The sequence below is a fragment of the Oncorhynchus masou genome, unplaced genomic scaffold, assembly GCF_036934945.1.
Source record: "Oncorhynchus masou masou isolate Uvic2021 unplaced genomic scaffold, UVic_Omas_1.1 unplaced_scaffold_6823, whole genome shotgun sequence".
NCBI classification, from domain to species: Eukaryota; Metazoa; Chordata; class Actinopteri; order Salmoniformes; family Salmonidae; genus Oncorhynchus; species Oncorhynchus masou.
This window is the reverse complement of record NW_027013275.1, coordinates 1-16,664: the sequence shown is the minus strand read 5'-3', so window position 1 is coordinate 16,664 and position 16,664 is coordinate 1. Positions and strand designations below refer to the sequence as shown.

At 38.7% G+C, this 16,664-nt stretch overlaps 1 protein-coding gene across 1 annotated transcript; it reads left to right on the top strand.

Annotated features, from left to right (window-relative positions):
• The first annotated feature begins 266 nt into the window (after positions 1–266).
• On the top strand, positions 267–8,328 carry LOC135536906 (uncharacterized). Its single transcript, XM_064963127.1, has 7 exons — positions 267–457; positions 630–694; positions 854–1,008; positions 3,639–4,069; positions 6,124–6,182; positions 6,272–6,405; positions 6,938–8,328. Exons 4-7 carry the CDS (start codon positions 3,650–3,652, stop codon positions 7,039–7,041), a joined length of 717 nt encoding a protein of 238 aa, XP_064819199.1. The 5' UTR covers positions 267–457; positions 630–694; positions 854–1,008; positions 3,639–3,649; the 3' UTR covers positions 7,042–8,328.
• The last annotated feature ends 8,336 nt before the right edge of the window (positions 8,329–16,664 follow it).

The following is a 16,664-nucleotide window of genomic DNA, read 5'->3' as shown; positions in this document are numbered from 1 at the left end:
TACAACCCCATCGTTGTCAACTACCCAAATAGTCAACACAACAGCTCCTTCAACTACCCCCATAGTCAACACAACAGCAACTCCATCTACCCCAGTAGTCAATGCAACAGCTCCTCCAACAACTCCAGCAGTAAATGCAACAGCTCATCCATCTACCCCAGTAGTCAGCACAACAGTTCCTCCAACTACTGCAGTAGTAAAAACATCTCCAGCTCCAACCACTCCGATAACCAATTTGACCGAAGTACTAACTACCCCATTACCAACTAAGCCGGTAGCAACTACCCCAGTACCAACTATCCAAGTGTCAACTACAACGGCATCCCGTGCAACAGAGGCGCCACTGACCAGCCCACAACTGTCACTGCAGTTCAGTCTGACATCGACCTTCAATAGCTCTCTGAGCAACAGCAGGTCACCAGAGTTCCTGGCTTTGGCAAATCATGTGACTACACAGGTAACTTTCATTCAATTTAATACAGTGTCATTAGTTATTTGAAAGACGCATGACAAAATCATAATCATGATCATCTTCGTCATAATTCATCATATGGCATCTTGATACCAGCCTTACATTGTTGAATTGTTATTATAATATAACTTAAAATTCTGTATACATTTTTTTTCAGCTGGATAATTTGTTCAAGGCTCAATTTGGAGCCAGATTCCTTCGAACTGTTGTCAATAGTTTCAGGTGGGTACATAATTATCATCTGAATGTCTTTGAAACAGTGTGGATGATGGAGGAAAATAACATTTCAATGAGTATTGTTATTTAGTATGCCTTGGGAGTGGGTTGTTACTGAAGTAACGCTTGTAAAAGTTTTTAACATTTTTCTCATATTATTTTCAGGTCAGGGTCAATTGTGGTGGAGTCTACAGTGATATTCAACAACATCAGCTCAGTGCCCAACGATAGCCTGGTAGCACAAACTTTACAAACTGCCATTACTTCCAACACGTCTGGCCTGACCTTACCTATCAATTCATCCTCCATTGTGGTCACACGTAAGACAATTCATCAACACATCTCTTTTCTTATTCTCACACACTCAAAACACTAGATGGCTCGGAAAGATAGGGCTGCCTCGCTTCTAGTTCTTAGGAGACTTTGCAGTGTTTAGTTTTTTTCTGTATTTTTTCTCACATTGTTTGCCCAGAAACTATACGTGCTATTTATTACAGCTGGGAAGCACAATTAGAAATCAGAGCGACGGTAACTCACCAGCACTACCAGCATTATGACCAGCAATAACTTTCCCCAAGCAGATCCTTTGTTTGCACCAGCATTGAACTGATTTCCACCCAAAACAACGCAATACCAGCAATTTTGATGACACACCTCTCCCGAGTATATTATTTGCTAATGTTCAGTCCCTGATTAACAACGTTGATGAGATTAGGGCAAGGGTTTCTTTCCAGAGAGACATCAGGGATTGCAACATACTCTGTTTCACGAAAACATGGCTTTCTCGGGATATACTGTCGGAGTTCGTCCAGCAATCTGCATTATCAGTTCATCGCACCGACAGTAATGAACATCTCACTGGGAAGAAGGAGGGGATGTATGTTTGATGATTAACAACAAATGATGTAATTGTGATAACATACAGGAACATACAAGTCATTTTGTTCACCAGACCTAGAATACCTCACAATCAAATATATATCCCACCTCAAGCTGATACCACGATGGCCCTCAAGGAACTTCACTGGACTTTATGCAAACTGGAAACCATATATCCTGAAGCTGCATTTATTTTAGCTGGAGATTTGAACGAAGCAAATTTGAGAAAAATGCTGCCTAATTTCTATCAGCAATTTGAGTGTAGTACTCATGGTGCTAAAACACTTGACCACTGTTACTCCAACTTCCGGGTTGCATACCAGTCCCTCCTCCACTCTCCTTTCGGCAAAACTGACCACAACTCCATTTCTATGCTCCCTTCATATTGGCAGAAACTCAAATTGTTAGTACCCGTGCTGAGGACTATTCAACACTGGTCTGGCCAATTGGAATCCATGCTTCAAGACTGTTTTGATCATGTGGACTTGGATATATTCTGGGTAGCTTCCGAGAATAATATGGACAAATTCACTGAAACGATAACTGAGTTTATCAGGAAGTGTATAGGAATTTTGTACCCACTGTGACTATTAAAACCTACCCTAACCAGAGATTGTGGATAGATGGCAGTATTCGCGCAAAACAGAAAACACGAACCACTGCATTAAACATGGAAGGTGACTGGGAATATGGAAGAATACAAACAGAGTAGTCATTCCCTCCGACATGGCAATCAAATAGGCAAAACGTCAGTATAGAGACAAAGTGGGTTCACAATTCAACGGCTCAATACGTATGTGGCAGGGTCTACAGCCAATCATGGACTACAAAAGGAAAACCAGAGGAAACAAAAGGAAAACCAGCCATGTTGCGGACACCGACATGGTGCTTATTGGTTACTAACACAATGCAATAAAGGGTCCCTAGTGGACTAAACCGATATGACGTCTTGGTAGACAATGGACAGGGGTGGGGACAGATAAAGAGTGGGAAAGACATAATGGGAACCACTACACACAGTTGATAAAAAGGCTCATTGAAATGATAATACTTTTCACATGAACAGCCGCTCATTTGAAAAGAATTGCAATATATATATATATTCATGCCTGTATGTCTTGTTGTCTCTTTGACGAAATCTTCGGTCTGTCTGCTGGAGAGTCGACCAGAGATCAAGTCTTTCTATCTCTGTTACAATGGATACATTGAATAGGGAAATGTTCTCCATGGATCTTTCAGAGTACAATTCGGTCGTTTGATTGTGAAATGTTTCCTCTCGTCTTCGGTCGAGACTATTCCACATATACAGCTGCAGACTGTGAATGTGTGCATCTTTAGTTTTGTAGATTTCCTAAACATTCGCAACGTCCGGTTCAACACTGTCCGTCTGCTTGTTCTGTAGAGTAGTTGCCATTTCAACGTGGGGACTCCTGTCCCTGCGTTTTCTTGACTAATTGTACATTTTGTCACGAGTGGGTTTTATGCACTCGGGGAAAAGGGGTGTTCCCTCCTTTTGTCGTAATGTAATGTCTGTGCTTGGGTGGGCGTGGCCACTGACTTGTTTATGACTTCATATGAAAATCAATTATCTAATTTAGAATTCTAAAATCACATTACATCTTCCCACAAATGGTTTCAATTTTAATCATATCAGTTCCCCAAAATTTGGGTATGACCCTGACAACTGGGAAATATATACATTCAAAGATACAGTTATGTTGTTATTCTGTCCTTCATGAGATCCCAAAACACAACTGATCAGACACTTCATCTCATATGTTTATAAAGGTATTCTATAATATTATACTGTATCTTAGTCTATGCCACTCTGATATTTCTCACCCATATATGTATATATTCTTAAATCCATTCGTTACTTAGATTTGTGTGTTTTCGGAATATGTTGTGAAATTGTTAGATATTAATTGTTAGATATTGCTGCACTGTCGGAACCAGAAGCACAAACATTTTGCTACACACGCAGTAACATCTGCTAAACACGTGTATGTGACCAATATTTTTTTATTAATTGCAAAATGTAAACATTGCGTTGAATGTTGCATTTTTGCAGGAGCTACTACAATGCCTAATGCAACCACCTCCGCTGCAACAACTGCTGCTCCAACTGCAGCGGTGACCACCACCACTCTGGCAGATGTCACCACCACCACCGCTGTTCCGGCAGCAACCACCACCACCGCTGTTCCGGTAGCAACCACCACCACCGCTGTTCCGGTAGCAACCACCACCACCGCTGTTCCGGTAGCAACCACCACCACCGCTGTTCCGGCAGCAACCACCACCACTGCTGTTCTGGCAGCAACCACCATCACCACTGTTCCGGCAGCAGCCACCACCGCTGCAGTCGCACTAACTAACCCTCCATCTTCTAGTGAAGGAACCCTGATTCTTCGGTTCAGTCTCGATGAGAAATTCACCTCGGATCTTGCCAACCCGTCTTCTTCAGCATTCAAGGCTCTGGCTGGCAAAGTGGTCTCAGAGGTAAGTATCCAAATGCCTTTTCATCAATACCACACCAAAGAGACTGGATATCAGTGGGCATCTTATTGTTATATAGAACCAAAGATTATTCAGTACAATGTTATCGTACTCTTGGACCTCCCCGTTGAGAACAATGTCCAGACTTTTTTTTACGGTCTTCTTAGTGGACATGAACCCTTGTGCCTGCCTAACAGCTGTTATGGGCAACAGAGAGTACAATGTGCACAACATGGGGAATATTTACAGTTTTGCATGTCAGTAATCAAGTCATTAAGATTTTAAACAACTTTTAAATGCAGAAATACAGCCAGTGTGATGAATTTTGCATCGTATGAAGCAAACACAGCATCTTATGATGCAAAATGGATCATACCTGCTGTGTTTCTGTATTTTGAATGTTAACTCTTGGAACTACCGCTCCCGGATCCGGGAGAATTGTCATCAACTGACACTAATTAGCATAACGCAACGGACAAAAAATATTACTAGAAAATATTCATATTCATGATATCACAAGTTAAATATATTGAAACACAGCATAGCCTTTTGTTAATCACCCTGTCATCTCAGATTTTGAAATTATACTTTACAGCCAAAGCAAGTCAAGCATTTGTGTAAGTTTATCGATCGCCTAGCATCGCATTATGCCTAGCTAGCAGCAGGCAGCTTGGCCACGAAAATCAGAAAAGCAATCAAATTAAATCGTTTTACCTTTGATGAGCTTCGCATGTTTTCACTCAGGAGACTCCCAGTTAGATAGCAAATGTTCCTTTTTTCCATAAAAATTATTTTCGTAGCCAAATAGCTCTGTTTGTTCTTCACGTTTGGCTGAGAAATCGATCGGAAATTGCGGTCACGACAACGCCGAAAAATATTCCAAATTAGATCCATAATATCGACAGAAACATGGCAAACGTTTTTTATAATCAATCCTCAAGGTGTTTTTCAAATATCTATTCGATAAATTATCAACTGGGTCAGTTGGCTTCTTAGTAGGAGCAAGAGAAACATATCACTCTGAGAGCAACCAGCTGACCACTGACGCAATGTTGTCGCTCACGCTCATTTTTCAAAATTAAAGCCTGAAACTATGTCTTGTGACACTAGACACATTAGGGAAGCCATAGAAAAAAAGGAATCTGGTTGATATCCCTTTCACTGCTCAATAGGGATGCATAGGAACGCAGAGGTTTCTAAATTTCTCAGGCTTTCTCCTGCAATATCAGTTCTGTTATACTCACAGACAATATTTTAACAGTTTTGGAAACTTTAGAGTGTTTCCTATCCTAAGTTGTCAATTATATGCATATTCTATTATCTGGTCCTGAAAAATAGCCTGTTTACTTTGGGAACATTATTTTTCCAAAAATGAAAATAGCGCCCCCTAGTTTCAAGAGGTTTATATCTTCAAAATGTGATTGCTGACATGCAAACATTTTGAGGATTATATCAACAATTGACTAATGAAACAAATACTAAAAGTCCGCTTTTGAGTGGCGTATTCCTACCTTGGAAATTTGAAGTTTGGAGCAACTTTGAAATTTGACGTTGTTTTGCATGTCAGCATTTATGTATAGCATGACACATTTTCTGTTAATGGTTAAGGTTTTGGATAGGGTGAAAACAGTATGTTTAGGCATTCATTCCGAAAGGTTAAGTTAACAGTTAATGTTTGGGATAGAGTTGAAACAAAAACATAATAAACTAGTGTCTACAACTGGTATTGAACATGCAACCTTTGTATCCGTTGTTATGGGATTATGGGATTTCCCGATGTCTTTACGACATGGATAGGCATCCAATTTCAAGGTCAATCTTGAGCAGTCTGGGCTTTGTTCTATGACATCAAAGCGTTATTTATTATAATCCTCAACATCTCATTTTTCAGAACACATGAAGTCCTCTTGATTTACACCATTTCCCTCTCTCAGAATAAAAACAGCTAAAGTATCCAAATTAGCAGACGAGTCTGGGGCACCTTCTTGTAGCGCTTGGTGTTTTGACTCTTTGACTCTGTTAAGCTTTGGTAATCATATTTCAATATTTCAATGCAGGTGAACAAGATTTTTGCTAAAACCCCAAACTTCCTTCGTTCCATTGTCAACTCATTCAAGTAAGTATGAATTCTCATTACCGACTTGAATACTTTGATTATGACAGTGATGATAATGATTTCTGTGGGTTGTCCATTTTCTTTCCTAGGAGTGGATCTGTAGTTACCAACATGACCCTCATGTTCAGTAACAAATCTTCGGTTCCCAGCGCATGCAGCGCACAGGCAACTTTCACCAACAGTTCCACCTCCCTGAACATCCTTCCGGGCAGCGTCAATGTTGGTATGTATTAATTGTCACAATACAACTACACATCTGTAAGAGCAAAGTCAACATTTGAACAGAAACATGAAAAGACAATCTACTTTCATCATTCACTGCAAGACCATGGTGCTTGCCTACGGAGCTGTGAGGGGAACGGCACCGCAGTACCTCCAGGCTCTGATCAGGCCCTACACCCAAGCAAGGGCACTGCGTTCATCCACCTCTGGCCTGCCCGCCTCCCTACCATTGAGGAAGTACAGTTCCCGCTCAGCCCAGTCAAAACTGTTCTGTCTGGCCCCCCAATGGTGGAACAAACTCCCTCACGACAACAGCGGAGTCAATCACCACCTTTGAAACCCCACCTCTTCAAGGAATACCTAGGATAGGATAAGTAATCCTTCTCACCCCCCCCCCCCCCTTAATGACTTAGATGCACTATTGTAAAGTGGCTGTTCCACTGGATGTCATTCACTTTGTAATCGCTCTGGATAAGAGCGTCTTTTAAATGTAAATGTAATTCACTGAATCTTTATTTTTCCTACTTTTTCAGAGTCATCAGTCAATTCAGGAAGTGCTCCCCGACCCACTGCCTTCTGTCTGGCTTTCTTGCCTCTCACTTTGGCACTGCTAATGGTACAGTTGCTGGCTAACTAATAGCCTGTGTCACAGCTCCTATGGCATTTTTTTCACCAATGAAAGGTTTTCCAGCTCTCATAGAGACAGCCTTATGATTAAGGACCTGATTTGGCAGAAGAATGCACAATGGATTGTTCCTGTGTTAATTGGCAAAATATATATGTATTTCATGTACATTCCCCCAAGTACATACACAAACAAAACACACCTAATTGTACATTTTGATGTCAAGTATGATATTTGTGACATTCCTTAAGAAATCATATAGTTTTTTTCTGCTTATGAATATTAAATGCATATACCTTTTCTTTCAAGTGACTGTATTTATACTTAACCGTATAGACATTACTTATTTATTTGCATCTTGCACACAGCAGCTTGCACATGTTTTATCTGTTAGATTAATACGGATAATAACTGAAGGATTAGAAAACCGTTCCTGCAACATGTGACATCCAAATCCTATTGTGTACCTTTTTTAAAATTGTGTTATTTGATCATAGTTGCATTTTTAATTATTAACTTTTTGTAACTACTTTATATCTGTTTTTAAATTCACCAAGACCAAATACCTTTATGATAATTATATTTTGGGTCATGTAATTGGGTTGAAAAAAGCTTATTCTTCTCAAATGTTGTGCACAAACTTGTTTTCATCTCTGTTAGTGAGAATGTATCCTTTGCCAAGATAATCCACCCCCCATAATAGTTGTGGCATATGAACACTTCACATGTTGCATTTATACGTTCGTTCAGTATTCCTGTCCATCTATCTATTTATATTTCTATCTGTCATTAAATACACTTTTTGAATGAAACATTACACGCATTAGAAAATGGTGATTCTCACTCAACATTGAAAAATACCAGTTCAGATTCTGAGCGATACCATCAATACGAATAATACCTCAAGTTCGTTTAAAAAATGTGTGAGGTGTTTTTGCAATATGGTCGTTCAAATTATACAATACCTAATGCATCATATGGAGTACAAAACTATATGGGGATATCAACGACAGCAGGGGAAAGTGTGTAGATAGATCCATATATCCAAGATGGGAAAATGCAAAGGAAGAAATGAGAAGCACATAGCATCATACACCACTCACACACTGCATGAGCACTATATAGCTTCTGAACACTAAAGATAAAGATCTCTCTTATTCAAAACCAAAAACGCAATACATATATTTTGCAAACCTCCATCAATCTCCTTAATTAATGCCATGACTGTCCTTTGGTAATATAATTCACTCCACAAAAGAAGTTTCTTCAATTGAAAATAAAGTTTAGTTTAGAAATCTCCTACGACGTTGTATGCTTGTTTTTGTAGTATGAAAAGTATATTTCTATATTATTACTAAGTTGCATAATATGGGGTGTAATGGATTATGATGAACATATATCAAAACTGTTGGGCAAATTTACGTTCAATGATGAGACCACCAATTCTCACCATCAGTAAACCCCATGATCCTTGCCTCCTCCTCCCAGCCAAGAAAAGTATGTGGACAGTTAGGAGCAGAAGCTCTGAGCTGTCACATCAGGCCCATGTGTACAACTTCTAACTAGCCAATTGTGGCATCCTGTAGTGGAGCTTCAAGTTCGATAGCTTCGATAGCTTCAAGTTCCTCAAAGTCCACATCACTAAGGACCTTTCATGGTCCAAACTCATCAACACAGTTGTGAAGAGGGCATGAGATTGGAAGAACATTAAGTTATATTCAACAATTGAATTTATTAAATTGAATGAGACGATAATCCATACAATCTCCATTGATTGGATATCATAAGTGTAAACAGTAGATCAAATGTTGGGAACATTCACCACCACTATGGTACACTTCTCCCTAAGGCTGAAGCCACACGGGATTCCCTCTGGGGCGGGGCTTCTGTCAGTACTGGATTACTGAAATAGCCTGTATAGGCTATTTGGGATTAAACTTTAATTAACCTGAGACGTTGCTTCATCTAGGTTAGTTTGGAAAAAGTTTACAATGTCCTATTTAGAAAACTCATCAATTTGGATATTATTTTAAAGATCTATTTCAGAATGTAAATGGCAAGATTTACACTTATTAGTTCAATTGGATAAGACATTGATATCCGTCTGGATATCATAAGGACTGACTTGAGTGTGACCTGAATAATTCTTCATGAACGAATATACTGGGCACACTCCAGCAGTCAATGATTTCACACGCTGAAATCAAACGGAACTACACGGGGCGGGACTTCTGTTCCAGAAGGCGGAGGAATTTCAACGTAGCACATAGGATTCCCTTGGCAAGGGAAGGGTTTTACTTATAATGCATTATGTTCAAACCCTTTTCTCCGTTTATTGACGATGTTTTAACCGGAACACGCGTCAACAACGAAATGCGCCTTGGTCTCCTCGCGAGAGAGACAGAGATATATATATCGCTGGTCAAGCTTATATCTCCTGAATTTCAATCGGCTGGCTCTTTGTCCTTGCTTGATAAATTAGTAAATTCTTGGTTCTTCACAAACCCTGGCTAACAAGTTGAATCAGTAATACAACATCGGGTTTAATTATTTATTTAGTAAATACCTAACTAATCACACAGAATTACACATAGTTAATCATAATTTGATTAAGGCAATGAGTGCATTCCGAGGTTTTCTGTTAATTAGAAATGTCAGCTAAGTGGTGATCGATAATGGTGAGGGACAAGAGTTAATTCAGTTATGTTGTGTGACCTGTGAGTGTGTTTGTGAGTTGGAATGACATTTTAAACTCACTTAATTCTAGGTCGGGAGGAGGGGATTCATTCTAGAAGCAATGAAATTATGTTATGTTATTGTATATAAACTGTTGCTCGTGGTAAAGTGGCAGCGCGCTCCGAGAATAAATTATGTTACCTTTTATTGATAAGATTGGTCTCCGTCTATTTTATGCAAACATGAATCTTAGAAATTCTCATAAAATAGATTAAGGGAATTCAAATAATAAAAACATATTGGAATAATTAAATTACAGTAACAGTATCATATGCATTCTAAATTACCGCCCATTTGGAAAAGGAAAATGCAATAAATATTTTCTCTGAGCTGCGCTTCGGTAGGTTGGTGGTAGATGGAGGGCCGTGTTGCCAAACCGAGTCCTTTGTCCTTTGAAGAATGTCTCTGGTGGTCAAATGGAGACATTGTAGTAACGTCGTTGTGTGGTAGACGGGATACTCTGTCTGTTCCTTCCTAACCTGCTTTTGCAGCTGCTGTTGCTAACTCAACGGCTAGGAGGTGTCACTTCTGTAGTGAATAAGAGTTCAAAGTTCATACCATTCGCAACCAAAGCTCACGCTGATGTTGGCTTCGTTCTGTAGTTCTGTAGTTATTATCTGAACCATTCTGACATCGGACCGTCGTCCTCACATCCTCGGAACAGGAGGGTGTCGTCATGGCTTTATATAGGAAGGGAGAGGAGGGCGTGTTTGAACAGTTTTATAGCCCATGTCCCTTTACAGAGGCGGGCCACTGATTGAGCACAGCCCTAACCTTATGAAAACCCAAATCTCACATTTTAAAAGCTAAAATCACATTTCATCCCATCACAAATAATTTCATATTCAAACATTTAAATTGAACAACAATTCCATGTGAATCAGATAACTCTGATGTGTAGACTTTCCACTGTAGAGTTTGTCATCTTATCGTTGATGAGAATGTCTCAGATGACAACCGAACTGACATCATATTCATTAAGTACCACCGCATATGTTCAATTGTTCGGGTGACCAGAATATCGTTCATTTCCCCCCACCTTCTGATGTTCCCAGAATCTCTATGTTAACCAAGGTGTTTGCAAATGTAACATCAGTAGGGTAGAGAGAGGAAAAAGGGGGGAAGAGGTATTTATGACTGTCATAAAACTACCTCCAGGCCAATGTCATGACAATAATACAATGTACAGTATCTATTCATATAATCTTGTAATTTAAAAGCTAGAATCTGTAATTCGACATAAAAAACGGCATCCCCACCACTTTTGTTAACAGCTGAGCGATGAGGATAAAGACATGAAATCACTGTCTAATTCATAGACAGAACTATGAAGACAAGGACCGACCATCCATGAGATCAAACTTATGCTATAAAGCTATACAGTGTTTGTTTTCAAACTAAAACAAGCCTATTTGGGCTTTGTTGGGGTAAGACAGTTGAACTGCTCTCATGAGGCATTTATAAGTTAAATCCATCAGAACTCGATGACGATATTAATAAAATACTCTGATACTATATAGATAAATACAAAATCGATGTGCAAATCACTTTAAGGAAAGATGCATACGATCAAAGTGAAAAGTGATGACATGAACATGTCTAAAACAGGATTTATCGATCTCGGATCATTGAGTGCATTTTTAAGGGATAGTTCTGGAAGTTTCTGAGAAGTCATATGACTTATGAGAAATGATTAAGTTGTCAGATAACACAACATGTTTGTTCCAAATGATCCAAGACGATAAAGCTAAGTCGTGAGAAAACTCTAACACAACTTTGATGAACACTTGCTCAAGTATTCAGTTAATAACTGGTTACATCAACTCACATTTCATTTTAGATGCTGAATATAGATATAGATGTATATTGATAATAATATATATATTTTCGATTATTGAGTATATTGATTAAAATATAAATGTTTATTGACAATGCTGGTGTGATCAGACAAACTCAGAAGTCCCATGACAATAATTTAGAAGTCCCATGACAATAGTTTAGAAGTCCCATGACAATAATTTAGAAGTCCCATGACAGTATTCTCAGTAATGGAATCAACTATGTTTATTTGACTCTATATTCATGAATCCTTTTCAATTAAATTATGAGGTGCATGCTCTATTGTCATTAGCAATTGTCGAACCCTGTAAAGCAATTTAGCGACAGTAAGAAGTATTTCCACAACTACTCCCCTCTTACCCCCATTCAACGAAAGAGCATAAACTAATATCATACTGTGCTATCAATAACTGGAAATAAAAGTGATATTTTATACTCTATACATCTATTTGTCTAACTGAGTAAAGAAAAGATCAGTCTACATTATTTGTTGACAGACTTACAGGTCAGTAGTGTCAGACCTTAAGTGTGTGCACACAACACTGGTTGTGTTTTCTCTATGGGTTCTATCTAATTTAACTCAACAGTACACCCCTTGTAGTTGCTCGTAGTTCTTTGCAGAGGCCTACTGAGCACTTGGAGGTGGAATTGTAAACACTTGAATGCTGAATCATACTTTTAAAGCTTAATATCTAAAGATATAAGAACTCGCTGTTTGTTATCTACGCATAGTCACTTCACCCCTAACATGTACAAATGACCTCAACTAACCTGTACCCCCGCACATTGTCTCGGCACTGGCACCCCCTGTATATATCCTTGTTATTGTTATTTTATTGTATTTTTTTTAAATGATTTTTTACTTTTGTTTATTTGATACATTTTTTCTTAACTCTTTCTTGAACTGTGCTGTTAAGGGCTTGTAAGTAAGCATTTCACAGTAAGGTCTACACATGTTGTATTCGGCGCATGTGACAAATAAAGTATGTATGTATGTATTCTAATACAGTATAATATATGATGTAGATAATATAGTACAGACAGAACATCTATTTATAGTTCCTATTGGGCTTTTTCACTGATCTACACAACCTACTCCACATTTTCAAAGTGAAATCCACTGTCCTGATCCAGAAAATGTTGTCTATTTCTTTCTCAGCAAGGGAGAAGACTTGACATTTGGTTTCAGGTTACAGAAAATTCCATCATGAGATGTCATAGTTTTGTGCTGTTACGCATATACAGTATCAGGACCATTTATAGCTTGACCAACAGCATCAGTAGTTCCATGACATTTACACCTTTTGAATATTTGGAATGCACAAGACTCCACTTTGCCAATAAACTGGTGTAAACATCCCTAGTAATCTGACCGATCCTCTCAGTACATGAACTCTTTTGAATGACACCCATGTGTTGCCCTGAAGTCACAAAGTGCACATTCCCCAACAAACCTCCCACTGAGTGACAGAAAGACCAGGTAAGGTAGGGGACAGAAAGGGACAGAGAGGACCCAAGATCAAAAGCAGTCACTCCTCACAGGTGGCAGTCATTAGACAGCTGAGTCCAAAATTAAATTAATTTTAATTTACCTGCACATTCTTGTCTAATGCCTCAACACCTAAACAGCAATAAAAACGAATGAAAGGTAAGCATAAATACCATATTTATGCTTACCTTTTCATGTATACTGTACATAGAGATGTATTGGTCATGGACATGTGGTAAAAGTAATGGAGAAGTCATATAAAAGTAATGAAATTCCATCTCTCAAAATGTGTATGAATCCTGATCTATATACGGTCTTAACTTATATTTTCAGAGAAAGTAATGCTCCCTCCCTTGAGGGAGTCTTGCTGCCAGAGTGACACATTTTCAACCCCACCAGAAATGCTTGTCTATGAAAAATATTAAAAGTTAATTTCTTAGACTTTGTTCTAGTTAATTCTTTACAATCTTGTTTTTTTTACATCATATTTGTAAAATACATTATTTCAATTGCTTTTATTGGTTTAAATGTAACTTGTTTGTTTTGTTACAGTTACCACAGAACAAGTAGTTCACCAAGAAGTACCACAGGAACATCCCAGTCAAAACAACTGTGGTGAAGCTAAGACAACATGATAAACACATGCAGTGACTTCGGAAGGTATTCAGATCCCTTGACCTTTTCCACATTTTGTTACGCTGAAAAGTTCTAAAATTAAAAAATAAATATATATATAATCCTCAGCAATCTACATGACGAAGCAAAAAAAAGTATTTAGACATTTTTGCAAATATATTAAATATAAAATACAGAAATGCCTTATTTACAAAAGTATTCAGACCCTTTGCTATGAGATGCGAATGAGTTCAGATGCATCCTGTTCCCATTGATCATCCTTGAGATGTTTCTACAACTTGGAGTCCACCTGTAGAAAATGTAATTGATTGGACATGATTTGGAAAGCCACACACCTGTCTATATAAGGTCCCACAGTTGACAGTCCATGTCAGAGCAAAAACCAAGCCATGAGGTCGCAGGAATTGTCCTTCGAGCTCCGAGACACGATTGTGTCAAAGCACAGATCTGGGGAAGGGTACGAAAACATTTCTGCAGCATTGAAGGTCTGCAAAAACACAGTGGTCTCCATCTTTCTTTATCGGAAGAAGTTTGGAACCCCCGAGATTTCCTAAAGCTGGCCACCCGGCCAAACTGAGCAATCGGGGGAGAAGGGCCTTGGTCAGAGAGGTGACCAAGAAACCAATGGTCACTCTGACAGAGCTCTAGTTTTCCTCTGTGCAGATGGGAGAACCTTCCAGAAGGACAACTATCTCTGCAGCACTCCACCAATCAGGCCTTTATGGTAGATGGGCCAGACGGAAGCCACTTCTCAGTTAATGGCACATGACAACCCAGTTAGAGTTTGCCAAAAGGCACCTAAAGGACTCTCAGACCATGAGACACACGAGTCTCGGGTCTGATGTTGACTATGACGTTAGCTAATACGGTGACAACAATGATTTTTGGTCTGGTCACAGGACAGCTGATATGTTGTCCTCTGAAGGTCCACAAGAGAAAAGCTGAGAGGAGGAGAGCAAGTAGATGCGAGACTTATACAAAATGATCATTGTGTTTTTATGTGGCTGCTATGAAAGTGAACTGTGTTTGTTAGTGATCAGGTGTGTTTTCATTCCGCCGATTATGTGGGAAATAATTTCTTGAATGGAAGCAAACGGAAGGAAATGGGGATAAACATTTCTGAATTTGTCCAATAGAAACTCTCGTTTGCAACGGTTGGACTAATGATTATACCATAGATCAGCTATATATGCAGGCAAGAGTGTGCAAGGCGGTATTGAATGTGTCACTGTCTGTCACGTTGATTTCTATCATTTTTCTCTTGACCTGTGCAGCTCCGTTGTAAACTTTTATTAATAGACTAGGTTGTAGCAACCTCATAATGGCTATAGGGAAACTTTGAGTATCATGTAGTAGCCTAAACCTAACAATGTTACATTGAGCTGTGTGAATGGAATATGAATGACAGTCAACCAATATGTTGTAATAGAAATAAGCCCCTCATCTTAAATGTCACCGACCTCCACTGGTTGCACATTGTTTTGCAGTAAACATTCTGATATCAGGAAGTACACATGGGAGGGCTGGTTTCTCAACAACCAAGATACGACAAACACACTTGTGCCTCAGGGTGACCTCTCTCTCTCTCACGCTCTCTCTCGCGCTCTCTCTCTCTTTCCCTTTCTCTCCCTCTCTGTAATTCAATATCCTTTAATCGCATGAATGACAAGGTCAACGTTGCCAAAGCAAAGTGACACACATAAACATTATGAAAATAACAGTGACAACAGTGAGTATAGTGCATTTAACACCAAATAAATTCTATAATATAATACTGAAAAAAAAAGAAAAAAAAAATCTGTTGCATATACTGTATGTATATATACACACACAGTACCAGTGTGACAAAAGTGGGCCAAGCTGTCAAGGCAAATGGATACAAAGAATCTAAAATCTAAAATATATTTTGACTTGTGTTTATAACACTTTCTTTTGTTACAGCATGATTCCAAATATGTTATTTCATAGTTTTGATGTCTTCACTATTCATTTACATTGTAGAAAATAGTAAAAATAAAGAAAACCCCTTGAATGAGTAGGTGTGTCCAAACTTATGATTGGTACGGTATGTTGTCTATTACTTAGAATATATGGATTAAATAGCACATAGAGAGGTAAAACAAAATACTCTCAATAGTTGTTTCTCTCATTTCCTGAAACGTGACAGAACTAACATTACCAGTTGAGCAATATAACAATAACCACAGTAACCAGAATAACCACCACTTCATGCCAGGAAGTTACTACTGTCTTGATTTCTTTGAATAAGACAAACGTTTTACCTGCAGAAGCTGTGGAAAAGACTGCTATTACAGTTTGGAATTTACATATAACCTTTGTATGAGTCGTGTGATTAAATGTACACAATGTGTATAGTCTTTCAGATATGCCACATATAGGAATCAGTGGACATGTCAATGGACGTGTCAGTTAAATATCAAATATCGGACGTATTTGAAATACATCTGTTACATATATGACATGCAGTCAGGTCCATCATTATTGACACAGAGGAGTTCATCTATTAAATAACATTGTGATCAGATATATAAGTATCATACAGTGGAATTCTGAACTGTTGATTTTGGCACCTGCCTATAATTGCACCTGCAGAAGCTGTAGGAAAGACTGCAGCTCAAGGATTGTCCTTCGCAGCCACACATGATGCTGCACAACCAACAGTTGAAATTTAAAAGCACAAAGAATTCTCTCGAGTCAAGCAGGCCTACTATACCCACACACACACACACACACACACACACACACACACACACACACACACACACACACACACACACACACACACACACACACACACACACACACACACACACACACACACACACATATATATATAAAACGTCTTTCCCAGGCCCAGTTTTCTAAAGTTTGGAATTTGCATATAACCTTTGTTTGCATCATGTGATTAAATGCT

Coding starts and splice junctions, on each gene's coding strand:
- LOC135536906 (XM_064963127.1), top strand. CDS start 3,650: ATGCCTAATGCAACCACCTCCGCTGCAACAACTGCTGCTCCAACTGCA. Junction 6,183..6,271: donor TCCATTGTCAACTCATTCAA/GTAAGTATGAAT, acceptor TTTCTTTCCTAG/GAGTGGATCTGTAGTTACCA. Junction 6,406..6,937: donor TCCGGGCAGCGTCAATGTTG/GTATGTATTAAT, acceptor CTACTTTTTCAG/AGTCATCAGTCAATTCAGGA.